The following is a 19717-nucleotide window of genomic DNA, read 5'->3' as shown; positions in this document are numbered from 1 at the left end:
TAAATACGAATCCTGATGTTCTGTGTGTTCGTTTAATTACCAGAAAATACACAACAGAAAAAATATATTATTCATTATTATTATTTATTCATTTTAGATGTTTACATTTGGAAAAGCTGTGCTTCCTGCATAAACCTGCCCCTGTTGGTTTGGCAGAAGCATGCTTGCCTTACACAGTTACCTTGTTTAATTTCTTAATTCAACTTATATACAGAGTTCTGGCATGAAACTCTAGATGGCGCAGTCCGATAGGTCTAGCTCAATCTGACCTGGCGACATCATTGTCACATGGCAGCTGATTGGTTTTCTCTTGTATCGGTAGCCAATGAGCTTACTGCAAATATATAAATACCTAGCTTTTGTTTGCTGTAGCAGTTTTGCAGTGCACTTCGGAAACCCTCCACCTTCCCCAGCTCCACCTGTAAAGATTTGCTGTAGCAGTTTTGCAGTGCACTTCGGAAACCCTCCACCTTCCCCAGCTCCACCTGTATAGATCTGCTATGGGGTGATTCATGTATGCTATATGGGGGTTATTCATATGTGTTATATGTGCAGCAGCAGTATTTCTTACATGCTTACAGCAGCATGTTGTGGATGTATTGGCAGTAACAAGTCGGTACTTGCTCTGCCACAGCAGCAGCAGCATAGCAGATCTATTCCACCAAGACCAAATACATTAACATTATCATGTACATTACCATGTCAATCCCTCCCGAGAGTTGTCATGACAGAAATATATTTTGTTCTATTTGTGTTAAGTTATTTATAATAAGTGAAGTGAAGTTTACTGTTAAGTGCACTGATGTCAGACTCATTTTGAATAATAAAGTTTATTGTTAAATTGTTAAATACCCTGCCTCCACTACATAGGCCTATGTTTGTCACATCATTATAAGTGTTTGATCACCACATTTGAGTTATCATTGCAAAAAATGTGTTTATGTATATATATTCTGTTTATGTAGGCTATATACTGTATTCTATATACAGTACCAGTCAAAAGTTTGGACACACGAATGGGAAGTGTGCCCAAACTTTTGACTATACTGTACTATAATATAGCCTACACCAAGAATATCGGCTGATATATCGAAATCAGTCTTTTTCTAATCCCTAATATCAGTATTGGCCCCCAAAAAACCCATATCGGTTGGGCTCTAATAATAATAATAATAATAATAATATCCATGAATTATTGCCATTGTTTATTTTGGCAGCCTGAATGAATATTAAATATTTCATATAAATTTTAAATATGTTGAAAAACCTAAACATTTATTTAAACTAGAACAAACAGAAAAAATAAGACAACAAATCTATACTGGCATGACAACTTGAATAAAAAAAAGAAATTGAAAAAATTAAATTAAATTGAAAAAAATATGGTTATAAACCATAATAACCTTGTTGAGAGCACAATTGTGCTTTTGTGTCCATGAGCGAGACACTTAACCTGGGGTTACTGCTGCTGTAATTAGTGCATGCTAAGTCACTCTGGGTGAAAAGTAAGTAACACAGAGTTACGATATAGGGCTGTAAAGTTGATGTGTGTGTGTTTTCCTCTCCCACAAGAGCTTGTGCATATGACTGAACACACACACACACACACACAGTTTTAGACAGTCACAAAGGTACTTATAGAAGATGACCATACACCCTTCAGTCAAAATAACTCCACATCTGTGAGCTGTTAAAGACAGAGAGGGGGTGCTGAGGAATGCTGTATATAATTTTGACATCAGGACATAAAATAAAGATGCTTATTTCATGGCTCTCTGGAACACTTCATTCTGATTAATCGTTTGTGGCATTCAGTGGTCAAATATTCTTATAATATTGATAGTCATGTTTATATACAGTAAAAAATTGTATGTAAAAAAATGTAACACTCATTTTTGCACATATGTACATGAACTAATAACCAGTAAATAATAATAATAAATAACAGTAAATACAATATAAACAAATAAATTAATATCTTTCATAACATAGTTGAGAAACTATCTGCAAAGTCTGGTTCACGTATGTTTAGTGGAAACCCATTTAAACAGACAGGCGATGATAAATCTAAAGCATACTTGTAAAGCATGCAAAAATACAAAAAATAAACTTTAAAAAAGTCTTCTTTAATAATATAATATAATTTTATAATATAATATATTTATAATATAGTTTTTACATAATGATATTAGTGTTTCATAGGACAATAATAAACATATATACAGTTCAGTATCAGTTCAGTTCGTGTGACGCAAATTACATCACCAAAATTGTACGCGCGTACTCGTATAATGTATAACGAGTGGTTCCCTGCATTATTTTAGGAAAACATCTTGTGATTACAGTATTGAGCTGCTCTAATGCATCATTAAAATGAACAGTGAAAGTAACAAAAGCTTATATAATACATTTTAACAGGTATAATTAAGTGTGTAAATAACTGAAGGAAATATCTGTATGCTAAATGAAGCCAACTAACATGATTCATATTATTGATATTATTATTATCATTATTTTGTTTCTATACCCAATATTAAAAAAAAAAAATTCAAATGCTGTGAAAATACAGGTATCGGTATCGGTATCGGTGAGTACAAAAAATGAAAGCATCAGTATCGGACTCGTTCTGAAAAAAGTGGTATCGGTGCATCCCTAAAAATATTAAAAATAAAACATTTTATATAAAGTTTAAACTCAAAACTATATTTCATGTCTATAATGTACAGTCATATAGCATAAGTCACGTTGGGGTCCTGTTCACCCTGTCTGGGTTTATTTTTGCGATAATGACCACCTGATGGTACATTATGTTATATTTAGTACCTTAAAGTCAACTTCAGCGGACTCTCTCTCTCTCTCAGCAAACTATTCTTGTCTTTCACTCTCTGTTACAAACACTATCACTAGTCTAAACTCACTAATGCACTGCTTATATTACAGAGCTGAACACCGCTCTAGTCTGGATAAAGAATGGAGGCTAGTCTGTGTGTGTCTGAAAGCATCCTAGCACATCTAACACACATAATTAAGGGACAACTTTAATCCTACAAAGTACAGACACACTTACACAGACATGTGAGTGTATACAGTAAGACTCATTCATGTGCCGGACCGGGACGTCAGGGGAACTGCAACATAAACACTCACGCTTTCCCACACACACCATGAGTGTGATGCACTGCTCAATATCTCATCCCATCCCTGCCTGATCCATTTATTTCACATATGCACACTTTATGAAACACGCACACATAAACGCAGACGGATTTGGCCCTCGCATGCATAGTTAAGAAAGCCCTGTGAAAACAGTCGTAAACACAGTCAGCGTTGTGAGACTTAACATATAAACAGAACAGCTCATTTATAACCGTTAACCCGAGAGCGTTCAGTTTACAGTGACTCTCAACTTGTAGTCAACATCGTGCTGCAGAACCAGCTTTTAGTTTGTTTGGTCTTTGCTGGAATATTTATTGATTTCACACCTTTTTCACAACTATTTGTACTAAAAACTTCTATATTTAGTAACACTTTACAATAAGGTCTCAGTTGTTAAGATTAGTTTATACATTAGCTAAACTTTTGCTTTAAAAATGTATTAAATGTTGAAATTAAAATAATAAATAACAAAGATTATTAGTAATTATTATTATTATTATTACTGTAAAAGTTAAATAATTTTAACTAATGTAATTCCTATGGGTGGACTTTTAAAATCTCTTATTTTGGTCAAAGCAAAGCAAACTAAACTAAACTAACATTTGTTCAGGGAATGTTAACCATTTTTGATTAAAAAAATGCACGATTAAATGCTCAAATTAAAATGATCAAAGATTATTAAATGCTGTAGTATTGCTCATTGTTAGTTCATTTTAACTGATGTACTTAAGTCATTTTAACTAATGTAATTCCTATAGGTGAAGTTTTAGAAATGTGAAGCTATAGGTGAACATTCTTTTTTAAATAAAATTTAAAAAATAACATACATATATTAATTTGTAAATAGATAAAATTTTTGAATTAAAAAAAATATATTAAAAAATGTGTTTAAAAATGTTAGTTAATATTAAAAAACTTGATTAATATTTTTTAAGTATTGTTCATTGCTAACTAATTTTAACTAATGAAACCTTATAAATATATATATATATATATATATATATAAATAAACTTTTACAGTCAATAAACATGTTTGACTGTAAAACTGCACCGATCCCAATGACTGACAGAAGTAATAGTGTGTCACGGCTGTTTTTGGCTCTGTTCATAACAACGCAAGCGGCATGAATCTGGCACTAGAGATACACGATCCTTCGTTTCTCACCCGCGTCACTCTCCATCTGGCTGTTAGAGCGCGCTAATGCTGCACACTGTGTAGTGAGTCATTTACATAACACAAACACTGACTCGCCAACTTATTTGACTACTTTTCTGGATGATTAGTCAATTAGTTAAAACGAGTAGTCATGCAAGCTCTACTGAAAACAAATCTGTACTGAACACACAGCAATTATACTCAGAAAAACAGCATTAGAACATTTATTCCATTAAAAACTTGCAGTAGACATGCAGTATTTTATGTAATATGGTCAAAGAAAGATATGAAATATATTACATATATTTAATATGGATATTGTGATGACAATAATATTGTCTTTGTTTCCTTTCACAAACACAAGATGTTCTGTATGCCAACTCAACAAAAATGTAAGAATTTAGAAAAAAGAATCTGAGTTCTCAACGTTATGAAAGAAGAATGAAAGAAGGTTGTTTACGCATAATTGTTTATACATAAAATAAAACTAAAGTACATGAAAAAAAATTAAGTCACATAAGAGAAACACAATTCTGTTCATGTTTTGTTAGCTTAATATTAATTTTTTTTTTTTTTTACAAATATTAGCTCATAAAAACTATTTAAAAATATGTATGTCCTAACATATACCAAAATATATGCTAAATATATCCTGTGTTCAAAAGCAACTTTTTGTTTGTAATAAAATAAAATGAAAAAAATTTAATTAAATTAAAAAAATAAAATAAATTGGGACTAAGTAAAATGTTTTATGAAGAGACTAAACACAAAGTTTTTAATAATTATTAGCTAAATTATATAACACCAGAAGTGAGAACAAGGAAAAAAATAAAAAAATATATATAAATGCAACATTTGAATCCAATGCAAATGTTTTTTATCATATAAAAATAAGTAAATCAACAAATGTATATTATTTTATATTACATAATATCATCTTTAAATATGTGTGTATATCATAAATATGATATAAAATGTCATATACAGACACACACATAACAATGTTGCTATTTAGCACATATATATATATGTGTGTATATATATATATATATATATATATATGTGTGTATATATATATATATATATATATATATATATACTGTATATAATACATACCAAAATTGTTTAAACAGGCAAATTGTTAAAAACGTCTTTCAAAGACAAGTAAAATGCTCTAATTCTCAGTCTTGCTTCACATCTAAAAATGCATAAAGTCAGGATTAAATGTATTTTAGGGTAGTCTATAGTAATTATAATTAGCTTAATTAAATAACAATAGCAGTCAACAGGGTGTCCCCAATTACACAGCGAGGTGCTCATGTGAGTGTGAATGTTTCCACACACACGCTCAACCAGAAAGAGGTACGACCTTTAACCCTAAAATCCAACCACTTCAGTATGCCACAGTCAAGCCTGACACACCTATCAATCAAAACCCAGAGCCATCAATCAAACCCGCGGGGGTCTGGAGATAATGAGTGTACACGAATGAAAGGAAAAAAGATCAATACAACAGATGCAAGAAAGTGAAACTGCTATGAGAAGAAGAAGAGATAAGACCGGATAATAGATGGAGAACAGACAAAAGAGAGCTTCAACTGTCTTTATCTGCTGGGCTTTGTCAAGCATGACCGGCCGTCTGAATGGGCCTGAACTCAATCAAAATCTCTTTTTCGCTCTCTGTCAGTCTGATGGTTGAATAAAACCCCTGAGGACAGAGATTTTCACACACAGAGACACTTTTCATTCCTTTACACAGTCAAATAATCACTGCGAATCTGTCAGAGAAGCCCGACTGCTCCATAAAGCTGCTTCCTGCTCCTCATTCACAGTTTAGCTACATGTGCGAATCTATTTTGAAGATTTAAAGGAACCTAATGTCTATATCTCACATGTGGGGAATGCTGTTGATCACCATAGACAATAATTGTTTTTGCTCTGGCACTTGAATTAATTCTGTAGTAAAACAGAATAGTTAACATTTTCTAATTAAAATTAAGTTTACAATTATAAGTTGGCACTACTCTTTAAGCTTTGGGAGCTTTAGAAAAAAAAATAAATTCTGGTTATGAAAGGGGAGGAAATGGGAAGTGCATATTTTAGTTAAAACACCAAAATGAAATGAAATGAAATAAAAAAAATAAAATAAAAAAGCACCAAAATGAAATCAGTCAAAACAAAACAAAATAAAATAAAATAAAAACTTCTGGTTATGGGGAGGAAATGGGAAGTGCATATTTTAGTTAAAACACCAAAATGAAATGAAAAGAAATGAAATAAAACAAAGCAAAATAAAAAAGCACCAAAATGAAATCATTCAAAACAAAACAAAACAAAATAAAATAAAATAAAAACTTCTGGTTATGAAAGGGGAGGAAATGGGAAGCGCATATTTTAGTTAAAACACAAAAATGAAATGAAAAGAAATTAAATAAAACAAAATAAAATTAAAAAAAAAAGCACCAACATGAAATCATTCAAAACAAAACAAAACAAAAAAAAATACATTTTAATATTTCAAAAAATAAAAGTTATATGAGCTGTAAAGCTGTCTAAAACATCCTTTTCAGTTGTGACTACTTTTGATTTCTTTTACATCACTTCCACATCCCTTCTGGACATCCTTGTGTAGACACCAAGCAAAAATAACAGGGTTGAAGCTGAAAAGTAAACACTTGAAAGACAGTATATTACTTTGCACATTGCAATTTTAGACAGTTTTATTGGTATAAACATCTCCTGTTCTATATACACCGAGGTAGGAATCCAAACTGCTGTCTTTGATAGTTGACAGCATGCCACCAAACGTGGGCAAAAACAACCTGAAATATTCCTGTAATTAAAACATACATGCAACATGCATCTGCAATCAAAACAGGCTGACCGTGTCTCTTGTCGGTGACGTCTGAAATGCTTTTCAGAGCCGTGTGTTTCCATAGCTCCTCAGTGAGGGTTCTGCAACTGTCTGTTATGTAAATAAAGAAAATTCCACTCATATCTGGAATGAAGCAGCGTCTGGAGTTCCAAGTTATTTTGAGTCTCGGTAAAAACAGACTGCTCTATGTTAATTAGCTGGTGTGATAACCCTGATTTAAATTTCCTGGAAGCATCTAAACATCTTAAGATGGCATACGGTTGCTGCAGGGTGATGAGACTGTCTTTATCTGACACTCGCACACAGTGGCTGCTAACAGCACTGCATATAAACACCCACTGACACCATATTAAGACGGCAAACATGCAGTGAATGACTGCGCAGACGGCTTATGTGCAAACCATGGCCTTGTGTTTATGTTTATGACGAGATGTAATTTACAAGGTCATCTTGAAACTCAATCACCTGACCCTGAACATTCTAGGGACCCTTCACACGGATACACACACACACACACCACACTCTATGAAATATAAAATAAACACGGCACTTTCAACTAAACAGCGGAAGCAAAACTCAGGCTTCCGTTTCCAGAGTCTTTCAATGACATGAGAGAAACAAGAATGACTCTCTGGCCAACAGCGAAAACTGAGAGCAAAAACAGAAAAGGTTTTCTGCTCAAACTTTACTAATGCATCTTTCACTAACAGTCAAACACTGAGTGGGATGTGCTCTTGTGTTCAAAAAGAGTGAAACAGAATTAAGCAATAAAGCACTTGAGGCTGCACTATATTATAAATACAAGAGGTGGGTTAACATAGAGCACTGTTTTCTGATTACAATCGGTTTAAATGTGCTTGATTTTGGGTGCAAGAATGGGCTTTTTTCTGCTTGATTAAATATGTTAAATATAAGCACTTTGTATGTTCGTGCAGTGTGTGCATGTCAAAATATAGATCTGATTTGAAGCTTGTGACATACAAACATGCAAATCAACCCGATCACTTTATTTAGCATTCATGTAAACAAAAAGTGTCCATGTGAACGTGGATAATGATGGCTATTGGCCATATTCTTAAGCTGGCAGGAAATCAAACAAAAATATTGAAAACTCATCTTGCACTCATGGGCCAATCAACATTTTAGTTTTGTCCAACCAAATGCTTTCTAAAATGAGAATATCCCTTCCACTATTAGCAACAGTGACAAGTCATGGCTGTGATATAAACCAAAGTTTGTAGCTATTTAAAAAAAAAAAAAAAAATTGGCTATGATTTTCAATATGTCTGTCCAAAATTTCCATTTTAACAGTGAATATTTCAACAAGAAAGAAGCCATTTCCGTGCTGCTGAACTCCCACACTTCTCACTCTCTGCTGTGAAATCTGTTCATGATTACTGCATAAGATCCTTTCAGCACAAACTGAAATAAAAGAAGGCCCGTAAACCCTCAGCTGTCTGTCCAGGTGTGGCGCCGGAACGTTCAGCCTACGTATCAGGCGAGAAGAGAAAGGTGGGAACAGGTGCGTCCGCGGACAGGGTCAATACTAAGGATAGAGAGATGAAAGAGAGGGCAGATTATAAAGAACAGAAGATAAAGGCATTAAGATGGACTGACACACAATACCTCCAAATACCAAATCCAGCTGCTTCCTTCCCATGATGCACTTGGGTTAGAGTGAACCATAGAAATACAAATAGAGAATAGTTTCCCAAACTGGGGTTTGTGAGTTGATGAAAAGCTAATCATAAAAATATAATAAAAATTAATCATGAAAATTAAAATAAATAAATATAATACATAATATAATAGAATATAAAATATATAAATATTTATTTAGGTCTAATTTATTTATATGCTTTTCAAAATGCACATTTCAGAGCAGCTGTAGAGAAAATCCTGATGTTAAAGGGGATCATATGATGTTGCTAATACACATAAATTGTGTATTTGGTGTAATGAAATGTGTTTATGCGGTTTAAGGTTCAAAAAACACATTATTTTCCACATACTGTACATTATTTGTATTGTATAAGCTTTTGTTACTTTCACTGTTCATTTTAATGGCGCATTAGAGCTGCTCCATTGCAGCAGCTCAATACTGTAATCACAAAACGTTTTCCTAAAATAATGCAGGGAACTACTCCTTATACATTACACAAGTACGTGCATACTATTTAGGTGATGCAATTTGCGCCATGCGCACTGTACGTGGACCCTCACGTATGAGTAAAAACCGAAATATACTTTGGCCTTTAAAGCAAGCTAAACAATGTGCATTGGTGCAGAATGAGAGAGGCACTTCTAGCCTAGTGCATTTCACACAGTCTGCTAGTTTCACTTTTGCTTTAAATAAAGTCGTGTATGCTTGACGTTTAAAATAAATGTTGTTTATAGTGAATGCCCCTGTAATTTTTGTTTGTTTTATATTTACGATTTAGTTTTAATCCAAATGCATGCGCTAATGGAGTGAACAGCAATCAAGATCATGCAACAGAAGTGCGCGCTCTCGGACTCTCTCTCTCGCTCTCTCTCCCCTTACCGTCAAATAACTTTAGTAACTTGTGCATTTTACTTATTTGCATTTAAAATATCCGACCGAACTACAAACTTTGCAGTGATGTCTGTGAGATATTCACTCGACAACTCGGGCTTATCAGCTCGCGCACATCCGCTATACAGGCGTGAATATACAGGTATCGGTATTGGTATCGGCGAGTACCAAAAATTCAAGTATCGTTATCGGACTCATTCTGAAAAAAGTGGTATCGGTGCATCCCTACAAGAAACGCCCAGAGGTTTGAATGTGAACATGAGTGTTGCTCCTCATCATTAACCTCCATTAATAATACACTACAGCAGGGGTCTCCAAACTTTTGTACACCACGGACCGGTTAGGTTTGGAAAATATTTGGGGGGGGGAGGGCTATATATATAGCCTAATATGTATATTAGGCTATTATATAGTATTATAATAGCATTATATAGTGGTTCAACGCATGATATTGTGGTTTTTTTTTTGAGTCACAGATCGGACTATTTTTTTCGGATAAGCAAGAAAAAAAATATTTAAAGCACAGAGAATGACAATGCCGTGAAGGGTTTTTGACATAGGCTAATTTTATGTGTATGTATACGCAGCTCGGTATTTCCGCGCTGTCTGAAACACGTCTCTTGTGCGCACTTTGATGGTGTGCGAGAACAGCACGTGAGTAACGATTTGAGCTCTCTTTCGTTTCTTCTTGTTGTAGTTTAAAATTGCTTGTACGTGTAAATTGGCAAATTAATCTGCGAATCACGTGCGTGCCGAACGGTAGGGTCTCATCCATACGTATTACGGATCAACTGCGATCCGTTTAACTCCTAATATGTGACAGATCAGAGCAATCTTTCATTTACTTATTTAACATGAAATTGTCAAATTGCTACTCCATATCAATCGCATACAAAGAAAACACAGAATAATTATAACAATCACTAACATCAATAAATAACAGAGTGCCATATCTATACACATTTTTCCCAGAACGTTCTTGCGACCCGGTAGCAATTCTTCCATGGCCCGGTAGTGGGTCACGACCCAGTGGTTGGGCATCTCTGCACTACAGCACCGGCTCCAGGCTGGCTACACACAGAGTGCTGTTTCTGAGTGTTACTGTTTGCAGTGCCACTGTTCTCTATCATTAAAAATCCATTAATAAATCAAAAAAGTTCAGGCTCTAGACTGACTCACACACACACACACACACACACCTGAGCGGCATTCAAAATCCATTAAGTGAGTTATCACACAGGGACCGGAGGCTCACTCAAGCCTCGTTCTGTGCTCATGAGTTCACTTAGGTGAGTGCAAACACACTCAGGCCTCACTGTCTGAACACCATAGTGTTAACCCTTTGAAGAAGGGACACCAAAGAAAGATGGGAAACTCACAAAAGTCGTCACTGTCTTCATTGTTCCTTACTTTGCAGTTTCTGCAAAATATACACTATTGATTGAAAGGTTTCTTTACAGAAATTTGTATTCAGCAAGGACGCATTCAATTGATCAAAAGTGATAGTAAATATATTTATAATGTTACAAAAGATTTATAATTTATTTTTTAATAAATGCTGTTGTTTTGAACTTTCTAGTCATTAAGGAATCTTGAAAATATGTATCACGGTTTCCACAAAATTATTAAGCAGCACAACTGTTTTCATCAATAATAATAATAATAAATGTTTCTTGAGCGTCACAGGAATAAATTACATTTTAAAATATATTCAAATAGAAAACAGTTATTTTTCTGAGTTACAGATTCACAAATAACCTGCCTGATTTATCTCAACTGCTCTGTGTACCAATAAGTACACATGAACTAGACGAAATGATCGGTAGTACCTAGGATAGCAAAGTCCACTAAAGGAGGTAGAGCTTTTTCGCATTTGGCTCCTAAACTCCTTCCTGATCTTCCTGATAACGTTCGGGGTTCAGACACACTCTCTCTGTTTAAATCTAGATTAAAGACACAAGCATTCAAATAATGCATCTCATAACCATGTACTGCAGTTATATCTGATCAAATGCACATTATTATTCTTTAGTTTGGGTTAAACAAATCAATTTTGCTTGGTTGGAACAGCAGCTACGCTAATTATGTCTCTATTTGTTTCTCTGTTTTTTGCCACGGGATGTAACTAGGAATACACAAGCTTCAGTCTGGATCCAGAACACCTGAGAAGAGATGATGCCAACCCCTCAGAGGACCTCAGATGATGCCAACCCTGAAACAACATACAGAACTACCACATTTTGCTATAAGTTTGATTGCATCATATAATAATTGCTGTTAATAGTGTTCATCGTCTGTTTTGTTACGTCTTAAATTGATTTTTCTGTACATTTCTGCCATATGTACATTAACTGACAGTCACCACTCATAAGCTACCACTAAATATTGTAGAAACTTAATTTGCTGTAAAGTTGCTTTGCAATGATTTGTATCGTGAAAAGCGCTGTACAAATAAACTTGACTTGACTTGACTTATTTTAAATTGTAATAGTATTTCACAATATTACTGTTTTTCTTGTATTTTTAATCAAATAAAAAACATTAAAAATCTTACCAACCCCAAACCTTTGAATGGTAGTGTAACTACTGATTTTTTGAGGTTTATGGCAACATATCTTAATAAAAGAGTTACAGAAAAAGCCACAATATGCTCCTATTGCAATTTACGCATGATACCCAAGAGTCTGGTTTGTTTTTTTAAATAATCTTAGAACATAATTCTAATGCACGTCTACTGAGGATCTCTGAGTTTGGATAGTTTTAAACATAATTTTACAGAAATTATAAAAGTCAGTAATAATAGTGACACAAGGAACTCAGAAAGGATGAGCAGCGTTTGCTTCTATTGATTCACAGTCTCATTTTTTAATCAAGTTACTGTGTAATTTAACAATTTTGATAGAGAAAATCAATTCAAAGTCACAATTCATTCCAGCCCATGTAAGAATAATATCCAATCAATTTTGGCCACTTTATGAGCACATCTTGATGAAAAATCACACCTTTCACAGAAATCTCCAGGTCATTCCTATGGAACATCCCATAAAGCTTGTCTGCATTAGCAACAGTAACCAATGAAGGGCGGAGCTTAGCGAAGGGTCAATTACAAAGCATCAAAACAGTGATAAAACATGCAGTATTAGATTGAAACGTGAAGTATTCGCGTCTACGCTTGCGTACTTTGGATAAAACAATGGCAGGACGACTCAAGCTGCTGTGGTACTGTACTCCCGCTTGCCATCAAAATTTGTAACTAACAGAATTACATGCAAACAAATCTGAGCTTCTCGGTCTTGTATGGTCTCAAATACTTTTTGTTTTCTTTTATTCCTCTCTTCAACACCTCTGTCTTTCCCACACTCCAAAAATCCAGCGTGGAGCTACATCTGCCGGCTGTCCATCAAAATCTCTTTGGACTCCAGCCATCGACCCAACTGCAGCTGGACGGCCTGTGATATAGTCTCCCTGAGCAACTTAAAGCAGAACATTATCGTTTAAGAGTGACTACGCTATAAAACGAAATCTAAATCACTTCATTTATCCAACAGGTGGCCGCTGCCAGTGAAGAGACAAACCTGTAACGGCTATTATTAATCAGAGCCATCAGAGAATAAACCTCAAAACCTCCCAGGAAAAGAGGTGGGAAGGTGATGAGAATACCGATGAAAGGCAGTTTTTCCTCTTGGATATGAGACGTGCCCTCTGTCTAAGCCAAACAGGAAGTGAGTGTTTCAGCTGGCGCTGTCAGTGAGGTGTGACTGAGAAGACCATCGCACAACTGCAAGACTGATACGTTCTTTATTTTCTCACTTGAAACTTTTCAGACTTTCTGTGGTTCTCACACTGACTGATCAGAAATCATCGATCTAAATAAACCAATGTTGGTTTAATCTGATTTAAGTGTTAATCTAGCTGTTGGACCGATATAGTAACACCAGCAAAACTTGTTGGTGGAACTGCTTGACAGAGAAAGTCTCGCTGGTTAAGCTAGTGGACTGCTGGATGAGGTTTGTGCTAGTCTGAGGTGGTTTACCAGCCCTAACCAGCTTGACCAAGATGAGCTTAACCATCATCTATACCAGTGGTTCTCAACCGGGGCGGGGGGGGGAGCAGCTCAAGCCATTTCTCATCGCGCTGTGTGAAATACAGACTGAAGGGCGGCTCAAAACTCCCGACCGCTGCATGAGCATATGACACACAAACTACATCTTTTGGCTGGATAAAGCAAGCCAGTGTCGCGCTAGTAAAGTTTTGTTCTGCTTGTTCTGACAGAGGAACTGTTCACTGATGATGTCGAGCTGCCTTCAAATCGCTGAGCTTCCACACATTCATAATATTTTAATTTTAATTTGTATTTTGGCGTGTTTAGTGATTATGAATGGATCCGTATAGTAGTTATCTGCAGTCCTTTGGATTCTCCATGTGGTCTTGTTTGGTATGGCAGGTTGACTTGTGCTTATTTGTTAAAGTTACTGTATAATTGAGCTTTACACACTTTTAAGTACGTTTAAGTTGTAAGGAATATCTGCAGTGACATTTTTGCAAAGTATGTTTGCAAAAAACAAAAAAAAAACATTGAAAGTTTAAATCTATCTTGTAGGGATGTAACGGTATGAAAATTTCTTATCACGATTATAGTGACCAACATGATCACGGTTATCGGTATTATCATGGTATTGTTAACATTTGCTGGAGATGTTCAAAAAGTACCGACACATAAATCACTTCACCAAGTTTTATATTTAAAAATCAACAAACAACAAATAAAATGACTTTTTGTTTGCATAATCACTAAAACAATAACATTACCAATGATGTTCGGATTTTAAATGACAACTTGACTGACAACAGTTTAATAACATGTTGAAATATATGTAAATGTTCAAATAAAGCTTTGAAAAAGTTTCATAAAAAGGTAAACCTCACATTTCAGCCTTTAAATAAAGAAAAGCTATAAGTCAAAATGATAACTGATTAATAGCCTAAATGATTATATGTATTTTATCTGCTCCATAAATAATTTAATTTACATTGGGCGCATTAATTCCGTTAAGATGGTGGTGCTCCCTAAATTTCTTTATCTTTTTCAATGGTTACCTTTATTTATTCCCCTTTCCTTTTTTAAATCTTTGGACTCTGTTATTTCTACATTTATTTGGAATGGTAAGCACCCCCGCCTGCGTAAAGCATACCTTCAGAGGTCTAGATGCAATGGCGGTATGTCCTTACCAAACTTTAAGTTTTACTACTGGGCAGCTAACATACGAAATTTACTGTATTGGTGGCATTATCACCTTTTTCCCAATAGACCATCTTGGGTGGACATGGAAATAAATGCTCACAAGCAAATTTCCCTTCCAGCACTTCTTGCAACTAAATTACAATTAATCTCTTACACTCCGGTTGATTGCCCAGTGGTGAAACACTCGTTGAAGATTTGGACCCAATTCAGGAAATCATTTGGTTTTTAGGATCCTTCTCTCCTTAGCCATGTTGCCCATAATCAATTTTTTTTTGCCTTCAATGCAGGACGGATCATTTAAGAGTTGGTCCGACAAGGGGATAAAATGTTTCAAGGATTTATTTATTGATAATATATTTGCTTCTTTTGAACAGTTAACATTACGTTTTGGTCTTACTAAGTCAGATTTCTTTAGAGTTTTGCAAAGAAGAGATTATGTTAAGTCACTTGTATCAGACTTTCCAGTAATGCCTTCTGAAAATCCTTTGGATAATTTCTTTTTATGTAACATATTAGGAATACATATGTTTTTGTGAATAGAAAATGTTGGGGGGCCTTGCAGTATTGATTCGGAGAGGAGGGGGGCCTTTGAGTAAAAAAGGTTGAGAACCACTGATCTAGACCAATCTGGACCAACCAATGAGCACAAATGACAAAAGCTAGAAACCATGCAAAAACAACTAAAGGCTAATTTATCATTTATATCAAATTGTGATTTTTCTGATAAAAATTTATTTTGCAATTTAAAAAAGCACCAGGTTTGCTATGCTTGTTTGTAGGTCTATACATAAAATTAGGCCAAAACTGTTGGGATTATGTATCAATATGAGTATATTAATATTAATCACAAAACCACTACTACTACTAGATAAAAGTAATATTATTATAATAATTATTATTATTATTAAATTAAAAAATACAAATATATTGCTGTTGTAATATTTCTCTGTAAAATAAAGTATAATAGTAATAGAATATGAGTATTTATCATTATTATTATTATTATTACTAAATTAAAAATAAATCTTTGTAAAATAATGTATAATAGTAATAAAATATAAGTAAAATAAAAATAGTTATTAGTAGTAGTAGTAGTAGTAGAAGAGGTAGTCATAATTACTAATAATATTTAATAATCATAATAATAATCATAATCATTTTACTTTACAGCACAACTGAAAAATGAAAAAAAATATTTATTGCTGTCTAAACCATCAAGTTTTTATTCTGGCAGAAAACTGCAGGGAGCCCTTAAAGCTTCTCTTTTGTTTATAAGCGTCTCTTTATAAGCGCTTCTCATTACAAGTTTGGGAAGATGGTTTATGTTTGCAAATGCACATTAAAGACCCAAACTCACAGCACATTTGTGGAGCAGCATTTACGGTGAACTGAGCCGCTCCGAGACACTGAAAACACTGGATCATGAGCTGTTCACGTGTAAAAGAGCAGTGCTGCGCTTAGCCATTCTGTTATTTTGGTTTGATTTCTATTAATCGTGCAGCCCTGCTAGTTTATATATTCCAGAAGCGGCAGACCCACATCCAAACACACAAACATATATGCTGGCCTTGTCAGCAGGAAGTACTCGGCATAGACAGACACCCAGAGTCGGCATGCGTGAGTTAGCGTGGCGGCAGTGAGAGTGATGGAGAGGCTGAGATGCTGTGGACTGTAAATAAACTCTGACAGAGGCACCGCAGGCACCGCTGCGCTCGGTGGACAACGGATGAGTTCATTGTGCGTCTGGGTGTTGGGAGAAAGATCTGGACTGTGTCTGAAGGTTATTTTGGGATGGGCAATGATGGAAATGGCTGATGATGGAACGTTCACTCTCTCTTTATCGCTCAGGAGGCGAGAGACAGCAAGAAGTGAAAATGAATGTACACAAGTTAACACAAAAAGGATAAGAACATCAATTTCTTTACTAGCTTAGATTTAATCAATTGTATAGATTTAATAAATTATCATTTTAATGAAATACAGTGGTCGCAAGGAGAATTTGAACACTTAAATCACACTTACAAATGGGTAAATGACATTGCATTAGATAAATATTATTATATAACATTATATAATAATATAATATTATTATATAACATTATATAATTTAATAATCAAATTAAAATATACAAATAATTTAATTAAATAATATTAATATATAATTTTATATAGTATTTTATGAAATTATATATATATATATATATATCATTACATATAAATATTATTTAAACAAATATTATATTTTATTAAATACTATATTATATTATTGATTGCATTATTTATATTTCATATTTTTATTCTAATTTAATATTCAAAAACGGTAAAACTCAACTGTTTAACTCTAGGGGAGTTGGAAAATGAGCCTATTTTCAAAAATAGTGCATGTTCCTTTAAGTTTGAAATTGTTGAACAAAAGATATACTAAAATAAAAAGGACAACTGTGTGAACTTCATAAATCCACTAAAAAGTAGAAGACATTGAGCAAAGTGAAGTTAGTGAAAAGAAAATATCCTGCGGCATTCGAGTGCGTCTAATGCAGTGACATTCAGACAGTTTCCAAATACTTATTGATGCTTCTGTACAGGTGGCCATATGTGACCCTGGACCACAAAACCAGTCTTAAGTCACTGGGGTATATTTGTAGCAATAGCCAAAAATACATTGTATGGGTCAAAATTAAAGATTTTTATTTGATGCCAAAAATCATTATGACATTAAGTAAAGATCATGTTGCATAAAGATATTTTGTAAATTACCTACTGTAAATATATCAAAACTTAATTTTTGATTAGTAATATGCATCGCTAAGAACTTCATTTGGACAACTTTAAAGGCGATTTTCTCAATATTTTGATTTTTTTGCACCCTCAGATTCCAGATTTTCAAATAGTTGTATCGCGGCCAAATGTTGTCCTATCCTAACAAACCATACATCAATGGAAATTAGATGGTGTATAAATCTCAATTTGAGAAAATTGGTTTTGTGGTCCAGGGTCACATATTTGGTTTATACTACAAAGGACTAACAGCAAAATAACATTTATTACAGCAAATACAAAATTAGATTCCTTCAATATGCAATTAAAACCCATTTCCGGAAGGAAAAACAAAAAAACAAAGTCTGGCTAGAAAACACAAAGTCAAACAAGTGTGTGAGAAAGAAAGTCTGTTGTATAGATTAAACACTGAGTGATTTCAAAGCCAGACCTCCAACTGTGTGTAAAACAAGTGTTAGGCAGCTGAGAGGCTGATAGCACACTACCAAACAAGAAACACACACAGCAACCCCTGGCTGACCATGTGCCACACCATCACTACCACCGAACATGAGGTTTGTAAAAGCCTGATGGAAAAGTCCAACATACAGAACACCATAAAGCACATAATACTGTGCATACTAACAAAGAAATACAGATTTAATAAGTTGTAATTATACTAAAATACAGTGGCCCCAAGGAGAATTTGGACAATTAAATCACTCTTATAAATGAGATTGCATCAGATAAATATCATTAAATTATACATATTTATGTTTAACTAATAATAATTATAATTGATCATCAAATAAAAAAATAGATATGAAAATATAATTTAATAAAAGATATTATTGTAAATAATATATATTCTTCTTTAATGTTTTAATTTAATTACATTATGAATACTAATATAAAAATAGAAAATAAACAAATATTATTTAGACAAATATTATATTTTATTGAATATTTACATTATATCAGACTACATTATTAATATATTAAATTTAATTATTCATAATATCATATTTAATTTACCTTTATCACTAAATACATATATCTCAATCCCACTTTAAACAAAAACATTTAATGAAAAGTAGTTTGTTAGGTTTGAAACTTTGAGACATTTAGCAAAAATGAAGAAAAGTGAAGTTAGTGAGGATAAAAACTTGTTTCTCCTAGACGGGGCTGTAACTATCATAGATGTCAATGACTGATTCATAAACTTTTACATTTGTTCTCCCCAATCTAGCATATTTGCTTGCCTCCAGATACCAATGAGACTAAATGGAGAGCAAATAAAGACTTTCAATGAAGTAAATAAAAAAGACCCCAGTAATTTCACCTGTCTCCAATGAAGTCCCAAAATATATCTTAATAATGTGCTCAATCATACCAAGACACCACAGTCTGCCATCAACATTCAGAGATCTCAATATAAACTCAAGCATTTCTCATCAAATGCACCCAATTTATCTGCTTTCCATATTCATTTTATAGTTGACATACTAACTGTATGTCAACTATTGATAAAGACATTTTAGAAGAAACACCTTGACACTTAGATGAAACTTAACTGAGAAGTCAATTAAAATATCCTGAGCTATACAACAGCAACATCTGAGTGAATGTGAATGTGTGCGGCGATCCGTAGAGCAGAGACCAGCTGCATTACAGGTCCTGCATTAGACACACACAGAACTGCAGTCAGTAAATGTTCTGAAGGTTGACACTCACCCAAGTTCTCCTCCACAAGTCCCAGAAGTCCAATGACCAGCACACAGACCCAACACAAGCAAGTCCTCAAGAGATCCATCTTCTGTGAGCGCAACTCCAGCGAGCGAGTGAATCCCTCAGCTGTCTGCCTAACACACACTCTTGAGTGTTTCTCTGTGTGTGTATGTGTGTCCTCTACAGAATGTGAGAAACTGCACCCCCCACAGCAGCCTCAATCACAGCTTCACACCGACTGCCCAGTGA

The 19717-nt window shown here is 34.2% G+C and overlaps 1 protein-coding gene across 1 annotated transcript in view; it reads right to left on the bottom strand.

Moving 5' to 3' along the window:
* The window catches only part of LOC107667882 (bone morphogenetic protein receptor type-1B-like), a 40996-nt gene extending 21298 nt beyond the window's left edge, over positions 1–19698 (bottom strand). The window contains exon 1 of the mRNA XM_016459613.1: positions 19475–19698. Coding sequence (XP_016315099.1) covers positions 19475–19553 — 79 coding nt within the window. The 5' untranslated portion in view covers positions 19554–19698. The remainder of the gene's footprint in view (positions 1–19474) is intronic.
* Positions 19699–19717: the final 19 nt, after the last annotated feature.

The sequence above is a fragment of the Sinocyclocheilus anshuiensis genome, unplaced genomic scaffold (genome assembly GCF_001515605.1).
Source record: "Sinocyclocheilus anshuiensis isolate Anshui unplaced genomic scaffold, SAMN03320099.WGS_v1.1 scaffold2285, whole genome shotgun sequence".
NCBI classification, from domain to species: Eukaryota; Metazoa; Chordata; class Actinopteri; order Cypriniformes; family Cyprinidae; genus Sinocyclocheilus; species Sinocyclocheilus anshuiensis.
Note: the sequence above shows the minus strand (reverse complement) of the source record. Positions and strands in the feature narration are given on the sequence as shown.